At 26.6% G+C, this 18,976-nt stretch overlaps 1 protein-coding gene across 3 annotated transcripts; it reads right to left on the bottom strand.

Moving 5' to 3' along the window:
- Positions 1 to 1,407: 1,407 nt before the first annotated feature.
- On the bottom strand, positions 1,408 to 15,281 carry LOC140671469 (very long chain fatty acid elongase 7). Of its 3 annotated transcripts, none has more exons than XM_072902786.1 (5): positions 14,823 to 15,281; positions 13,306 to 13,348; positions 4,406 to 4,478; positions 4,058 to 4,329; positions 1,408 to 2,522 (listed from the first exon to the last, which is right to left on the bottom strand). In XM_072902786.1, exons 3-5 carry the CDS (start codon positions 4,452 to 4,454, stop codon positions 1,944 to 1,946), a joined length of 900 nt encoding a protein of 299 aa, XP_072758887.1. In that variant the 5' UTR covers positions 4,455 to 4,478; positions 13,306 to 13,348; positions 14,823 to 15,281; the 3' UTR covers positions 1,408 to 1,943. The 3 variants fall into 3 exon arrangements, with proteins under 3 accessions (XP_072758887.1, XP_072758886.1, XP_072758885.1); XM_072902785.1 differs by lacking the exon at positions 13,306 to 13,348 and adding an exon at positions 6,003 to 6,200; XM_072902784.1 differs by lacking the exon at positions 13,306 to 13,348.
- Positions 15,282 to 18,976: the final 3,695 nt, after the last annotated feature.

The following is an 18,976-nucleotide window of genomic DNA, read 5'->3' as shown; positions in this document are numbered from 1 at the left end:
TTGTGAGTTACAATTTTTAAGTGATTGAAGACAGAATATTATACTTTTATCGTATTAGCTTTTAATAATAGAAACAGCCTTCAGCTAACTTGATAAATTTGTTTACAATGAAAATGCATTGCAGCTACCTATAGTTTTATAAATATGATGTAAATGTCAATTTTTCTATTTAATAATTTCTTGTTCTTTTCGATAGTTTATAAAAAACCTATATATTTATTTTTAAATGAGTAAATAAATATTTTTGGAAATCTTTTGCAATTATCCAGAAATAATATTAATAAGAATAAGTTTTGATTAATAGGACGAGAAAATATGAATATTTAAGAATGATAAGATTACAAATTATATTATCTTCCAATGATATATTTTTTTAATAATTTTTTTATAAGAATAAAAATCTAACAAATATACTTTTTGAGAAAGTAAGTTTTTCAAATTTATAAAATTATAAATCTGTTAAATAATTATAAAAGAAACTTTGCCGTTAAATATTTAAGAGTACAATATTGCCAAAATATTTGAAGTTTGCTTTTCTAAAGTAAATATTATCATGGCTTTTAATTTGTGTCTGGACACAATTATTATTGGATAGATATTTAAAATATGATAATCGTTAATGGAGTACAAAATACTTCTATTGAACTAGCGCTGAGATTCTCATCGTAGGGAATCATTTAGTTTGTGAGCAATCATTATAATAAGACATTAAGTAATTTTGTCTTATCAATATTCGAAACTTTTTACATAAATATCTTTATATTAGATATCATATTTCGGCATCATTTACTCATCGCGTGATGTCATAATTTGTTTTCACTGAGATAATATTTTGTAAAATTTAAATTATTGATTTAAAAACTTTACCTACAAAATTTTTGTTTTATTAAATTGCAAATAGTTCCATCTATCATGTATATGTACATCATGCACAAATTCGGTTTGTGAGAAAATATAGATCATTATCATCTTAATAACAGAACAAGATAAATATATATATATATGTATATATAAAATGTAAATAATAGCATATACATATATAAAAATATGTCATTGATATTAAGTAAATTACGATATAATTACAATAGTACGAGTAGAGTGTAGATGATAATCTTAATTCTCATAGTATGAATTCAATCAGTAATATAAATATATGATTCTAAATAAAGTTAATAAATTTAATATTTTTTTTCACAAATTTGAAGTCAATGTAGCATAAAATATTATAAAAATTATAAAGTTTATTATAAAATAATTATGTTTTGTTATTTTTTAAATTCTTTAACAGTAAGGTAATTTAATAATTTAATTTTTACTTTTTACCCAAAAAATGTTTATAAATTGTACAAAATTATATTTTCGTTTATATTTCATGTTTTTGATATTATTAAAAATATTTTAATATGTAGTAAATTTACAAATGCATGCGTGCACATATATATATATACATGATAAGTATGTACTATGAGTAAAATACGCAACCTTCTTCAAAAAGCTTTGCCAGAAGCAAAATGTAATAAACTAATTTTAATTAATATACCTGATCAAATGTTACATATTAAATTTCATTTCACAAACTCTTAAAAATCTCGTAAAGTCGGAGAATGCATGAGTACTTTTATAGAAATATTAATGGAATCATCTAGTCGCGTTTAATTAAATAAAAATATTAAAGATCACTCTTGTGAGTCGATCGTCCTCAGTGTAAGTATGTTAAATCAATCTTTCCACCTTTCCTACTAATATGCGTTAACCTACTTTCGTAACTTGCAGCACTTTTGCGTTGCAGAAATATCGCATTTCTTTCTCTCTTGTGTGTTAAATGCGACGTTTATTACAACTAAGTTATAGGATTTAAATGTATTCCCCTTGATAAATTCTCGGAAGACTCATCCTTTCATTCGTGCAGTTACAGTCTTGCGAAAACTCCTGCGTTGAGTCCTTTAATCAGACTTACTGTTGTCTATCTCGTTGCAAATCGAGTTACCATTGACGTTAACGGAGCCGTTAGCAACGACATGTTTAATACCATTAGTTTTCGATCCTTTCGTCATTTCTGATCGTCTATTCTTCGATTTCATATAATTATTCACGTAGAATGATCCGAACATGTAAATAAATAAGCCAGAGTTGAGCGTGAGTAGGAACGAGAGCGGCTTCGGGAAATTGCAATTAGTGAACAACATCTGGACATTGTGAAAGAATATTATAATAAACTGCACGATTTGCATTGTGGTCAAATGTTTTTTCCACCAGAGGTATTTTTGCACATGCGGCCCAAACGCTGCCAGCATGTAATACGTGTACATAAAGACATGGATGAAAGAATTGATGACACCAAGAAGAGTCGGATGACCGCCAGCGAAGAACTTGATACCGATCCAAGCGCAAATCGGCATCATCGAGTGATGGTAGAGATGTAGAAATGAGATTTGGCGATCCTTCTTGCGCATCACGAAGAACACGGTGTCTAGAAGCTCGATCAGCTTACATATAAAATATGTGTAAACACCTTGGGCCATCTGCGAAACGACATAATTACGTAAAGATCAAGCAGAACAGGCATGATAATACCTGTAATTATCAAGTGACATTTTCACCGCGGAGAACGGAACTCTCACTTATCTGACGCGAGCTTGGATATTTTTTTACATAACTAAAATAGTTAAACGTCCATTTGAAGCTGTAGCAATCATTACAAGAACAGGAAATTTGTTCTTTTGCAATTCCAAATTATGTACTTTGTAATTTACTTAATATTTAAAATCGAATTTTTTATGACTTTTTAGTCACACATATATTATAAATTATAACTATATATATAGATATTTAAATATATGTCTGATACCTAATATCTAGTAAACTCAATATTTAATATTCAAGAAACTCAAGTCTTGTTTCACAGTAAAAAATACTGTAATCGGAATAAATACTCCCATTTGAGAATCTCTTCAAGAGTCTTATTACATCGTTATCTTCTAAAAAAATTTCTAATGCATAAAAAATTGCATAAACATTGCAAAAACGCTATAAGATTGCAATATTGCAAATGTGTTTTAAAATTAATTGTAATGTAACATTATATATGTAATATTATGTTATGTGGACCAAAAGTCTTGCATAAACACAAATTATAATAGATAATATTTAATAACTAGGAAACTCAAGTCTTGTTTCGTATCAAAAATATATATGTATAATATTCAGAATGAACATTGATCCCATTTAAGTAAATTGAATCTCTTTAAGAGTCTCATTATTAGACTACTATTTTCTAATACATAAAAAAATTGCAGAGACATTGCAGAAATATCACAAGATTGCAATATTGCAAATGCGTTTCAAAAATAACTTTAATATAATACTACAATATATATCCAATATTATGTTATATGGATTCAGAGTAAAAAATCTCTTGCATAAATACAAATTACAACACATAATTAGCTATAGTACACACAAAATGAAAAAGAAAATTTTAGTAAACTAGAAAAACTTGTCGAAAGAATCTAACAAAGTATGAATAAAAGATTATATAGATGTTCAAACTTTTGTCTACTTCTGCCGTGATGATAATTATTGTTATACAATATACATTAGATTTTATATAAACGAACAATCTATTATATCATATTTTTTTATTGTTATTACATTTATTGTAATATTTTTGCAATTATTTATTTGCAAAATTAATATACTCGGAATAAGAGATTCTCAGCGAAACTTTTACTTAATGGATTCTTCCCCGTTGTTATATCTTTTGTCATTTTCCAAATATATGTCTCAATTTTACTAAATTAAAATTAATAATTAATCTGAATCTTTTAAGATTTCTCGCACGATTTTTATCCAGCTCCAACATCTTTTCTGCTTTCTTGATAAAATGCGAAGGTAAAATTTAATACAAAGAAGAGAGTGATATTACAAAATCCCATTTCATTTTTAATACTTTATAAGCTTTCAATTATTGCAACTTTGTTGAAATATTTCATTTTTATCTCTCTACACTATCTCTGCAATTTTGTAGTAAAATGTTCTATTTAAATCTCAAACTTACCCTTATGGAGCTCGGACTATACGAATAATCAACCGGTTGACAGATATAATTGTATTCGTATAACCAACCGCTTAGCAAACCCTCGTAAACTAGATAAAGACTTAATAGGATCTGAATGAAGTTATAAATTATCATAGCAGTCTTTAAATCATACGGCTTCTTGTTCTTCATATATCTCGGTCCAGCAGAGACACAAAAGTATATGTACGTCGCTACTATTGTCAGAATTGGACCAGGGCTATCAACCAGAAACCATCCTTTCGTTCTCGGATCTAGAGAAATAAAATTAATTAATTATATGTAACAACTTTTTTTTTAACATAACATTCTTTTTTGTTGTTAAATTACCATATTTATTGTCGATTACATCTCTATACCACTCCACGATGCCTGACATCTTGCAATCTTAAAACTTGAAAATCTGCGAAAATACATTTTGTAAGTTATTTCAAAGTTTCAAATACTTCCTTTAATTTCTATTCATTTCATATTTTTTGTTAGAAATTTAAGAGAAGAAAAAATTTATCTTTTTCACATTTTAATAATAGTTTAAAGACATGAGTTACAGAAATGTAATTTTATAATACTTGTATATGTAATTATAATAGTAATAATAATAAAATATTTATATAGAGAGTTTTTATTTCAAAAATTAAATACGTAACAAACGTGTAATTAAAAAAAAAGAAAAAAACAATATATTAATTTATTATTATTTATTATTGCAGAGAATTTTTTTCTATTTTTCTATACATTTTAACGCTCATTAGAAAACTAAATTACTCTATGAGTAGTTACAACATTGATATTGCAAAGTATTACAACAGTGTAACAAATGTGCACATTGATCATATGTTGACAAAAGTATACAGAGTCTTGCTTTACTCTGTATTCATTCTTGGTTGTCCTAATGAGAATGTGAATTATCATTATGCGGAAAGGGATAACATGAAAAATGTAAAGTTGTTTGCGCCTTCCCTAAATTACACCAGGCAATTACGATGGCCATGAGATGCATCTACATGCAATTTCAAGTAGCATCATTCTCGGTGAACAATCTACGAATGTTCGCGAGACTTATCATTATTTCCGAACCTTCGAGATTCCTTGCAAAAATAAATCAAGATCGATTTCTTCAGCATCAATTAAATTTTATTACAGCTTATTCGTATCTTTTCTTTGTGTTATGTTTCCTGGAAATAACAATTTGAAAATTTTCTGACATTGGAAAAATGTCGCACGGCTCTAAATTTATAATTTACATATTTTAAATATAACGCTATATTTGAAATAAATTTTGTAGCAAAAACAAAATTGTTGGGTAAGCTAGAGATTGTATGTAATAATTCTTACAGTCTCATGCTCCGCTGTCATATTACAAAAGTTTCTACGTCACAATGAAATTAATCAACAAGGATTTAGGTTAACACGAATAGAGAAATTAGTTTTCTATGTAATGTAATGGATGTTCATGGATGTTTCTTTCTTACTGTAACCCTGACCCAACATTAGCCAACCACAGACTCCCTTTTACCTTTGTAAAAGGTTGTCACGATTGAGTATGCCAAATGATATGAGTCATTGGGATTCTACACGCTGCAACAACGAAAACGAAATAGAAAACCGGTTAGATTAAAAATGCAGAACAAAAAAGAAACAGGAAAGTCTTTTCAATCGTCGAAAATCTATTTACTCGTCTTTTTAGTTAACTATATCTAAATCAAAACTAAAAATATCGTCAAATACACTGAAATCATAAATATAGCAGGCTTAATCTATAAAATCTACGAATGTTAAATATACGAAAATTTCTTATCGTTTTAGGGAATGTCACATTTACAGAGAAAAAGAAAGATCTAAAACACAAAAATTAAGCTAATATGTCAGAAGCAAAAATTTGGCGCACTTATGTGCAACGTTCACAAAAATTTTTTAATTTGATTACCCGTCATCAGGTCAAAGATCTTTTTAAGGAAATAACAGGTTCCGAGCTGCGTTCGAACCAAGGTGAACGAGATTTCTGTGAATTGCTTTAGCGAAGCTAATGTCCTCCTTTGTTACTTCTCTTCCACGTAAGGCGAATTAGTGGGGACTTCCCCAATGATCAGTCTTATTCTTCGTTGCATCGCAGTCCTCATCAAAGCTTCACAAGAATATTGAATGAATCATTATTACTATTTATATGAGACTAGACTACACTTCGTGTTACTATTAATTAAACTAGGGAGCTTCCTTTATTGTGCTGACGAATTTTTTATATAATTAATAGATCCTAATTAAAAATGTGATTATAAGTTAGAGATTAAAGTCGCTAGTATTTAATTGTAAACAACGGGTTAATTAAAACGACCTGACTAGCCAAAATCATTCAATTTATTCACACGATGTTTCGACCATATGGTTGTGGTCCTTTTCAAGTGTAAACGTAAATTAAGAAAGAGACGAAAGAATCCAATGGGACATGTTTAAAAGTAGAATTTAATTATGGAACAATTAAATATGTCACTTAGTTAAAATCAATTAGTAAAATAAAAGTTTCGTTTAAAAACTCATGTTGACATGACGTGTCTCGTTGTTTGTGTTTATCTCAAATTTAATAACCGTTGATTTTAACTAAGTGACATATTTAATTGTTCCATAATTAAGTTCTACTTTTAAACATGTCCCATTGGATTCTTTCTTCTCTTTCTTAATTTACGTTTACACTTGAAAAGGACCACAATCATATAGTCGAAACATGGTGTGAATAAATTGAATGATTTTGGCTAGTCAGGTCGTTTTAATTAACCCGTTGTTAAAAATGTGATTTTATATTTACACATACGCCCTCATATACATACACACATACATACATAAACACACACACACATATTATAAATATATATATATATATATGCATGTATGTATGTATGTATATGTATATATATATATACATGTATATATGTATGCGCATACTGTTCATTCTGCAATTTATATTCTGCTTTTATAAACAATTATCTATAATTTGTTTTTCACAATAACTACTTGCAGAAGCAGAATAAAATTGTAGGAACGCACGAATAAAAGATATATAGAGCAAATATGTAAAATACGAATAAAAGATATATAGAAACACATAGAAGTTTAAATTTTTTTAAAATTACAATTAGAAATGTTCGAAATCTTCCATATGCACCGCTTGACAAGAATAATTGAAGACTTTATTTCTCAATAAAGGACATATTCTTTATTGAAAGTTTTATTTTCATTTTCATAATCTATTTAAATGGGACAGACGTGATAAAAACGTAAATAACATCCGCATACGTTGTAGTAATGTAAAACTTTTTAGTGTGCAATATACTACTTCGCTATTATCATTATTCAGTACAATGACATTTGTGAATGTTGTATTGGTTTGTCATCTTCTAACAGAAAATTACATATATGTGGATACATTGATGAATATTGAAATAACGATAATAGTAGCAAAGTATTCTGAAAAAAGAGGAAAAAATATTTTGTCATTTTTATTTATGTTTGATTATTAGTATTAAAACTTTAATTAAAAATTATTGAACATTTTAAAAATATGTCATTTTATTAATATAAAAGCGTAATTCTTGCGAAAGAGGTGAAATTAAAATTGACACTAACAAAAAAATCATAATTTTTCATGTTACAATTAAATAAATGGTGCACCAAATTTAAAAGAAATAGCCGATTGTTAGCAACAGTGCCTTTCTTCTAAACATATTATGAGACATCCATAATCAGTTTAATATAAATAATACGATAATAAAGCGAACATATCGCAAGCGATCAGCTAGTTATTTTGTTGTGAAATCATTATTAGCAACAAATTGTCTTTTAACAGCAGGTTTTGAAAGAAACGATCAAAATCTTTGAAGGACAGTAATATAATTGCGGCCAAATTTCTGTGGTTAACCGCAGTTTACGAGAAAAAAAAAAGATAATTCTTTTCCTTGTTGAATATATTATCTTATTGCTAATCATATACGTTGATGTTGTCTATGATGTGTTCTCGACTCGACTCTATTCAAGTTCCATTTTATTATTCAACGCATTTGCCATTAAATATAATTGAAAAAAGAAAAGAAATAAAAATAATCGCCGAATGAGATCAAATTCTGACAGTGCATTGCCCGATTAACGGAAGATGCATTTGCCAGACATCCTATCCTCGATTTGTGATCGCGGAGGCGATCTTTGCCTCAGGTCCTTGAAACAAAAACCTTGAAGAAAAAAAACGAGTGTAAACCGGTTACAATTATTCGCAAGGATTCCCGCATAAAGATACGTTGAAAACAAAAAATCCATAACTAATCAAGAAATATTGAACAAAGATAATATGATAAAGATGATCAATTAACTAGTCTACACTTTCTTATAAATTTTTTAAATTTTTTAAATTATTTTTTCATATGCGTTGATTATTTTTTTGTACTATGTTTCATTCATGGATATTACTACAAATATTTTAAAAGTTTAATAGAAAATTTTTATATAAACATGGAATAGATTTTTAAGTAACAATGATATCGTATATATATCAGTACTCCTTGATTTCTATTAAAAGGAGAGAAATGCGATTTTTTCTAAAAAAAAAAAATAAAAAGAAGGAAAGATACATAAAATAATTATCTCTTATTTTGTATGTAACGCGATTCAGTGAAACTATATTCATAAATTTTTCATAAAGAAAAATAAACCTATATGGATTTTTTATGCAGCACAAGTTCACTATACGAAAACGCAAAATATTTTGATGACGTAATACTGATCCTAATTAAATATTATGGTGTGCTTGTTTTACTTAATTATAATATAAAATACAATAAATAATGCAAGAATGACTATTGTGTAATCATACATGCTATTGTATGTTAAAATTGTTACTGATTACATTGGAAAGGATTAACTATCAATCATTAATGTTTGGATTTAGCACAGTCACATTCGTTCAATGTATATATTAAGGTTTTGTATGCGTATATCGTACTTTTAATTTCTTTAGATATAATATTAATTTTCTATAAAGCAATAAAAGATATAAAATAATCATAATTATTAATTATTTCTGGTTTCTGCAGAATTTAAAATGCTTACTCGAAATAAATGCATATTTTCCGATAGTAGCGTAGAGAGAGATAGAGTGAGAGAAAGAGGAACAGTTTTGTGTTAGATGAATAATTCGAATCATCAAAGAAATTTATCTTAAAGTAATAAATATGTACGAAATTTCGCACGTTTCAAGACAGACAAATATCTCGCACCTTTGATGAGGGTAAATACACTTGTAAGGTTCCATAAAAGTAACCTCGCCCTTTTGAGACTAAGAAAGGTCGACATGAAAGGTCTTTATTTACGAGTGTTCCACCTTGAGATCAGTCGCGCAAGACAGTGACCGCCAAAATTAGGTTTATACACTTATTTTCAGCCAAGAAATAAATGTGCAATCAATGTGCCCGATAAAAAGAAAGTAATTATTTTAATCTGCATTTAGTATCACTCTTTTCTCTTTCTAATATAATTGCAATAAATTATAAAAAAATTTCTTTATTATAGATTGCATATATAACGAATAAGCTATTTTAATGCACATTAAAACAATTGTCAATTTAATAATATTAAGAAAAATAACTTGATATATTATACTTATGTATGATATATATTTGAGAGAAATACATAAAGATTAAGCCTTTCTATAAAAATCAAATGTTGTAATAATTTTGCAGATTCTTTTCTAGATATACATTTACAAACTATTTAACATCAAAATCACAGCAATATCATTGAGTTGAAAAGTATCGTTATTAAACTAACGTCTGATAATATATAATGACCGATCATAAAAAGAATACTTCACACTTTATTGGAAATATTTTATTTGAAGACATTCTTGTTAAGAAATATTGTGCTCCAAAATAATATAAAAAATAATGCATAATAAATAAAGGAAATTTGCATTTAATCTTTCCACAGTAATCAATTAGTTTATCAATATATTGATAAACTAATAAATATAAATGAAATTTATAATTTTAATATTAATAATTTAAATATTATATACATCGATAAAAGATTATCCCTTTTTAATATATTATTAATATATATATATATATATATATATATATATATATATATATATATATATAATTGTAATGAATATTATTGAGTGTTAACGATACTAAAACTAGGAAATATATTTATCATTTACATAAACTGCGTGTGATATTTTAATATTAAAGTTATTAATAGACATAAATTGTTATGAGACGTTTTATCATAATTTTAATTTTTGAGTAATTGCGTTTTGCAAGCATTATGTTATAGACTATAGATTATTATTTCGATGAAGTAATGCCTATAAAATTATTTTAAATAAACTTCTTGAATGTTTATTTATTATGTATAAAATTATAATGTGTGTTTATTAGAAAATGAGTTATAGATCCGTTAGAATATGATATTAAGTTAAAAGATTTATTTACTTAAAAAAAAATAACACTTTTAACGTAACGCATTCAAAATTAGCAGAAAGTACGGACGTGACTTTTTCGTAAGTCGCTTTTTATTTTTTTGAATAATTTATTTAACTTTATCTTACTTTTTCTTATTCACTTACTTTTATCTTACTTTTGAATAATTTATTTAACTATATTTTTACTTGATTCAATATGTAAAAAAATCACATATAAAAAAATATTAATATTTTTCAAACTTTTTTTTACGACGTAATATCATTTTTTTATTATTTAATTTTGCAATCTTTTTGACGTAATAGAAAAATAATTCTGTAGATTCTGATAGATTGAACAAAAAATCTAGAGAGAAACTATTCTAGTAACTATAAGAGATAAATAAATTTTAGATGTAAATTAATAGTTAATAGCAGATATATATTAAGTACATTAGACGTAAATGTTTGTTAATAAATATTTATTAATCAATGTTAAAATGTTTTTACAGTTTACAATATGGTTTCTGTCTTCTTGATGAATATTATTTAAAGATTGAACAAATATGTAATAAGCTGTTTTGTTAAGTGCAGTTTTTCAATCTAATTCGAAATGCAGATTGCGTGACTTAAAGACTGATAATAATAACCGTTTTAATATACTTGAGCAGTAATGTATTTTTATTAATTGTTTGAAATGCATTTGACATGAGTTATAAACGTTTCGTTGTTTCCATGAACCACTTGTCCTTCGCGGTCACGCATCGCGATATGCGTGACAAAATGTTTACTCGGTTCTTGCGGAACAAGCTTATATGACACGTGCGTTATTCTTCAGCATAAGAAATAAGTAAGGGAAACACATGAAAAATGGATGTGCACAAAAGTGCAAACCTCGACGTAATTGTATTATTATCGTCGTGTGAATTGCCGGTCAAAGAAATCGATCGTTTAAAATTGTTGCGTGTCCTTTTTCTGTCATCTGACGCAAGTTTAAGGATTAGATACTGATGTGGTAAGTTTTAATCACACCCATAATCTATTATCAATATTCGTGACATACTACTAATTAGCTAGAGTAAGTTATAATTATATAAATAGATAATTATAATAAAATTGAGTAAATATAGGTTTATGTAATTAGATAGATAAGTATAATAGAAGGTTTTTGCCAAACGATTAATTGGCAAAATGCTTAAAAAATACAAAAGAAAATAATGTCTAAAAGATCTGAGCGACTATCGGAGAAAATGAGCAGTTATAACATTTCGCAATTTTAATAGAAGGATCTTTAAGCTCTGTTGTTTAATATTATCGGTATTTAAAACATTTTTTCATATTTTGCTGCTTATCTTAAAAGATCTTTTTTGTAATAATCGTTTTTGCAACTTTAATTCTAATTCTAATTTTTTAATTTGATATTTTTCGCACGACCACATTTCTTTATTTGCACTTCTAACGCATAATATAAATAATTTTGGCGTCAATCAATATGCCTAGATATACATCGTATGAAAAAGTAATGGTACATGATTATTGGTCATTTTTGAAGTCACTGACTTTCTCGGCCGTGTCCTTAAAAAGTTCGTGCCGCTCATTCAGGCGTCCTTCGACGCACCCAGAGCTCGCGAGGAAAGTGTCCGCGACTTGACGATTGTCGTCGACGGCATCTTATATATATATATATATATATATACCTTATGTTTTATAGAAAATATATTAATATGTATGTTGCCACTTTAACATACGATATATATCCTACAATTGCTAATTCTTAAATATATAGCGAGCATATAAGGCGGGTCACTGAATATATATGAATCGCACATTTCATTGTGCTCAACAATTGCAAAGTGTTCATTGAAACCGGCATACATATCATTGCTATATATTTGATTCAGCAAAAAATTATGCAGGAATTGTCTATACGGTAAAAATAAATTACATAATTTTACTTAAATTTAAAATTTATTAAGACTAAAAATAAATCGGAATTAATTAAAAAAGTTCGTTAATTAAATAAGCCAAACCTGTTTAGGATATAACAAAACTAATATTGTACAACAACGGACTTTGAATTTAATTCTTGCATTAATGAAACATTCATTAGGTTGCAAACGCAGTTTAGAAACCACTAACTGATAATATTATTAAACCTGAATCATCATGCGAGTGAAGGTGCAAAGAGATATTTAAATATTATATGTAGTCTTTTTCATATTGCTATATCTGTTGAAAAAATTTTAACATTACATTATTTTTCTTTTTTTTTCGGATAAATGAATCTGCTTTATTACATAAAATCAGTATTGGTGAGAGAGTTAACATCAATCCAAGATTAAAGATGAAGAAACAACTTATACTTATGTGATTAGATTAAGCAGAAATAATTAGCATGACAAATATACATAGGCAGAGAGAAGTCCGATTATTTATCTTAATTTCAATACTGTGTGTAAGATTATTTAAAATCTGCGTATTAAATTAATGTAAAAATATATAAATGAATAAAAGTTAGAAGAACAGTTTAATTACAATTATATTAAGTTACTTAATATTCGATGATATATACGTTTTTTAAATGTTATACACAATCATAAATTATGTATAATATATAATTTAAAACAATAATTAAATGTTTTACATCATTTTTTTAAATATATGATATCTCAAGTGGAAAATGAAAATACATTAAAACCCATTATATTTCAAGAATCTTATTTAGAAATGGAAATTACATGTGGCATACTGCATTAGTATTTTTACATTCAAAGCGCATTAACTTAACTTTATATGGTCAGTCCAGACTCCAAGTCCGCACGTAATCTCATCTATGCAAAAGTTGTAAGATTTTTTCAAAGTTTTATTATTCTCTTCACGTTATAAAGTAAAAGTACATCAGCCGTCTTGACTGATCCTTTCGTAATGACATGTAATATAATTAAAGTAGAACGTTTGAATATAATTAAAATTGAACGTTTGGATAATAACAGTAAGTTGCAAAGAAAGTCCCATCGAAGATAATTTTGCATAAATTAAGTTTCAAATATGAAGCTTTACGTTATCGTTTTAATAATAAATGCAATCTGCTTTTTAAAATTTTACACGAATTAATTAATTTTAATTTATTTTAATTTATGTTATTTTTATTTTAATTTTTACTTAACATTGTTCAATTAGATCAAACCAATGACACAGGTGAAAACTTAAAAAGGAATTACATGAATTACTTATGTCAAAAGTTAATATAGTAAATCCAATACATTTCAAAATTCACAAATTTGACATTGCATAAATTGATAAAGTACTTTTAAAATATAAAATTAATAATCAATTTGTGAATTGAAATAAAGATTTGCTCTGTAGAATTTTTGTGGAATTAAAATATATTTTTTATATATTTATGAATTTTTGCATATAGTATCACTATAAGAAAATTAGTTTAATATAAGATATTGTTAACAATTTTGAGATTAAATTATATCAATATAATACTTTAACTACAAATATAAAACTTATTATATCAATATTATATTAACTATTATATCAATATAATACTTTAACTACAAATATAAAACTTTAATTTAACTCAAACAAATTAATTTTATATTTCACACAAATTAATTATATTTTAAAAGGTACTTTAAAACATAGGTTAAGTAAATTAAAATGAATTAATTTGTGTAAAATTTTAAAAAGCGGATTGCATTTATTATTATAAAATGATAACGTAAAGCTTGAAGCTCTCTTTGAAGTTTAATTTATTCAAAATTATCTTTAAATATTTTACACAAATTAATTATACCTTAAAAATGCAACCTTGTGCAATTCATGAATCTCAAAATGTATTAGATTATTTATTAACTTTTGACATAGTTGTATTTGAAGTTTAATTTATTCAAAATTATCTTTAAATAAAATATTTTACACAAATTAATTATATTCTAAAAGTGCTTGTCCAATTCATGAATCTCGAAATGTATTAGATTTATTAACTTTTGACATAGTTGATACGTGCAGTTTCTCCTTAAGCATTCAATTGTCGAATGTTTTCTATCTGTCAACCAGATGAAGTCAGAACATATTGGTGATGAATTATAGAAATTATAGAATCTTACGTTACTTTTGCCGGTATTCATAGTCCGTTCTTATATTTAAGCTCGTCTTAAATAAGGTCTTAAAATTCTATTCGGCCATCTGATTAGCTGAACGTGGTCTTAAGTCGACTAAAAATATGTCTTAAGATGATCTTATATATAAGAACGGACTATGAATATCGGCTCTTGAATACGTTTGAATACTCACATTAAAGGAAAAAGTCTGTGCGGCGAATTTCGGCTGGAATCTTTTCGTCACCGTCCAAAGACGAGTCGACCGACAATTTTGACGTGTAGTTACTCTACTGATTTCGCGATTTCACGACTTTTAAGAGTCCTCCAGTTTTCTCTTACGTAAATTTTTTAATTCGTGGATTCGTCGTCAACCACTAACAGAATTTTTGATATCCTCGCTATGATTGTTTTCGCTACTGTAAGCTCGTTTACTGCTTGTTACAGAACACTTTTATAAATCTCGGGATCGTCCACGTGACTGTTTAACTGATTAGAATAACAAGTGCGTATAACTGAATCGAAATGCAAAGAAGAGCGGGAAGAAATAGGAAGGGATTGGCAAAGGGTAGGAGAGAACGGATTACTTGTTGATGCAAGTTAGCCAAGCACTGTCTGGACACCGTGTGTGGAGTGTGCGGGTAAGTCGTGTGTCTTGCAGTGACGGATGCATGGTGCACCACTATTCTTTCCCCCTTTCACGGCTTACCTGAACGACGTGGACGTCCTCCGGAACGGTAGTGGCGCAATGCATAAATTACTCGATGTATACATCTTTACAACATTAGACCGGTCTCCTTTGTGGTAGACATTGTCAGAGATCACAGAAATCTTTTTTTCTATTTATAAATATCTACGTAAAAATATTTCCAATATTTTATATCTAAACATCTATTTCTGTGATTTTGTAAATTATGAAATTTTAAATAACACTTTATTTAACTAAAAAAGCATACGCTTAAATAAATAACTAATCTAAACCTAATTGACATAATTAACAATTTTGTTAATACATCGAAATAATTTAATTACATGATGCAATGCAGTATCGAATTATTAACAATAAGATCCTCGAGCTACTTTCTATTATATTTATGAGATAGCGGATTTATAATATAATAAATTTTAGAAACAAAAAAATGTTAAAGTGATATATTTAGAATTAATTGTTAATAGTATAATCATTCAAAGATTAATATCTTTGGAAACAATTATGTTAATTAAGTATAAGGAGATGCCATATTATAAATGTACGTATATAATCATAATATATAATGTAAGCTGATATATTTCCTAAATTTTTGTAATACGGTTATTCAACATTTTATATAAAAATTAATATTTCAGAAATTAGTTTATTTACTAAAACAAAAAATATATACAGTCAAGCTTCGCTAACTCGAAAACTCTATAATTCAAATTTTTATTCATTTAAAAAAAAATCTCTATAAGTCAAAGAGAAATAGAAGACTAACTCAAAGTATTTTTTTTAACATACTAGCTTAGTTCACCTTAATTCACATCTACAATTCGAATTATTTCAAGAGGTCAATATTATGAACTGACCTTTACATTTGGAAGTTTGATCAATAAAATCTCTCAAAGTAACTTTTTTCACTTTCTTCTTCTTTTTTCTTTTATCCGTTCGTAAAACAACTAAATGTGAATAAATAACAATACGAATCTCATCGTCAATAACACTGTTAGTAACGACTTCTTGAATCGGCGTCATGAATAACACAGAGAAAATTAAATTCTGTCAAAATTTTTTCTATAAGTCGAAAACTTGGTAACTCGAAACACTCGATAACTTGAATTATTTTCTGTTTGCTTAAGATTCGAGTTAGCAAGATTGTGTTGTATTTTTTCTTATACACTTTGACTAAACAAAATTACTTATCACGATTATATTACATAATGAATAAAGAGGTGTTAATGAAAAAAACTATTTTATATGTAAATCACATTTGTCTATTCACATAGAATGCTGACAAGTTGTTTTTTCACATGGTGTTACATATTAATTTTTGCGCAACAATCACGAATAAATTCCCTATTGCTAATCTTATAAGTAAATTTTTTGTAATCGGAATTAAACTAATGTCTATAGTGGTCGTTCGATATCTAATTAATATTTTAAAAAACAGTATAATATAACAGGAAATCCTTTCTTTATACTATTGCTATTATTTATTATATTTATTAATTGAAAATAGGATATAAGTTACTCTCTTTAATTAATTCAATGTTTTAAATCATAATATTGATATTATATATATAAAGTATACATAATAAACATAAACCGACTTTTTTTTCAAATTGTAGCCACAACTTTGGTTATGACACTATGTAAATATAATATTTATATTATCGAATACAAAACAACAATAAATGCAACAAGTATTTTTCCTATCGTTGTGTAACTAATTTGCGTCACAGAAAAATACAATGAAAATAAGAATACAAAAAATGTAATTGATAAAAATGATCCCACACGGAATAATACATAAATTGTCTTAAAAACGCTTTTTAATAACTTTTTTTTAGAAAAAAGATATGCTTATTGATCTGTGTAATTATATAGTTTTCATTTATCACGCTTTGTACAAATAAAAAACTTTTGCAATACATTACAGAAATATTTTTATGTTTTTATTGTGGCGCAACAAAAATTGATAACATCTAAAGATAACTGGAATTGATGTACAAATTCTTCCAATAACAGATTGAAATAAACTGAACATACATACACATACACACACATAATTATAGTTGATTTATCCCGTAACGAAAATATATAGCTGCAAGTAATTTAATAGCAATAATGATTGAAAGATAATGATTGGAAGATGAAAAAAGTTTGTTTTTCCTACACTTTAAATACGCTATAAATACGATTATTTACGTTATCACGTTTGACATGTAAAATCAACGTCTAATAAATTTTTTATAGTTTTACTACTACGTATCTTTCCATACATTTAATATTTAATTATTTCAATTATTTAATTATTTTCAAAATTTATTCTTTTCTTAAAATACGATCTGTGGTTTCCTTTTATTTTGTAACTTCCTATGACTCTATTAATAGAATATTATCTCAACGAACATATACACAAATATGACTAATTAAACAATGATTAGGCGGAAACATCATGTTTATAATTCTAGTTTGCAAACGTAAAATTAAATGAAAAAATTTACATTAGTCATTACAACTCTTTTAGATCTATTTTAATTTATATAATAATTTATGATAAAATTCAAAATAATAGAATATCATAATTCACGCCTCAATTATTATATTACAATATTATATTATATTTAGAATTTATTTACATTTATATATTTATAATTATATTATCACAAATGCTTATAGTTATTTATTTTTATGTAACTTACGCAAACAATTATTATTTTTCTCAATCCCGCAAATAATTTAACTTCTATCGCAAAGTCAATCTTAGTAAAAAACTTTATAAATAAGAGAATTCATCGTATACATTCATTATTAATGTGCCCCTCTCAAACATATTCGACATCTCATCATTCATGGTCTGTAACCTGCTTAAGCGCTCTTTTGGAAAATATAGATGTTGCAAAAGACACTTTCCATCGAATTTCACATGCTGTCTACATCAAGACTAGTGAAAAAGGTGACGAAAAGAGTCGCAAAAAAAGATAACAGCTTTCCTAGTTTTGTTGCTTTCAACACCTTATCTTAATTGCATTTTCAATCTTTCGTCAGTATTTTCAACATCGTAAGTTTCTTCTTTTTGCAATATATATTTATTAGTCATAATGTTTAATATCTTTTTTCTGTTTCTTTAAATTTAGAGTGTGAAACAAATTAGTAGCTACACAGTGCAAATAATTTATTCTTAATTATAGAAGATTTATATCTTCGCAAAAAATCTTTACAAAAGAAAAAAAATACGTCAAGTTAAAATCAATTATACGGCTCAAAAATAAATGAGATCACTATAGACAATACGCCAAGTGTTAAAGGTATATCAATTTTCGCAAAGTATCATTTGATGTAACATTTATCGTAGTTTGAAACAGAATATGTTACAAAATTATTTATATTAATATGGGAACATTATATATATGCGTGTATATATATATATATATATATATTACACACTTCGAGTACTTACTAGTCTTGAAATTGAAAAATTGCTATGCATCTATTCATTTTTCAATTATTATTCATTTCACTAGATAGATCCAGTACTCAAAGAATTAAAATTAAAGTGACAAACAAAAACTTGGCGTGCCCGGGTCGAGGTATTAAAAACTGATGTACATTGAACTGTATATATGTATTAGGCTTATATCAATCAGTCA

The sequence above is a fragment of the Anoplolepis gracilipes genome, chromosome 11, assembly GCF_047496725.1.
Source record: "Anoplolepis gracilipes chromosome 11, ASM4749672v1, whole genome shotgun sequence".
Lineage (NCBI taxonomy): Eukaryota > Metazoa > Arthropoda > Insecta > Hymenoptera > Formicidae > Anoplolepis > Anoplolepis gracilipes.
The sequence above is the reverse complement of the archived record's forward strand: the minus strand, read 5'-3'. Positions and strand labels throughout refer to the sequence as shown.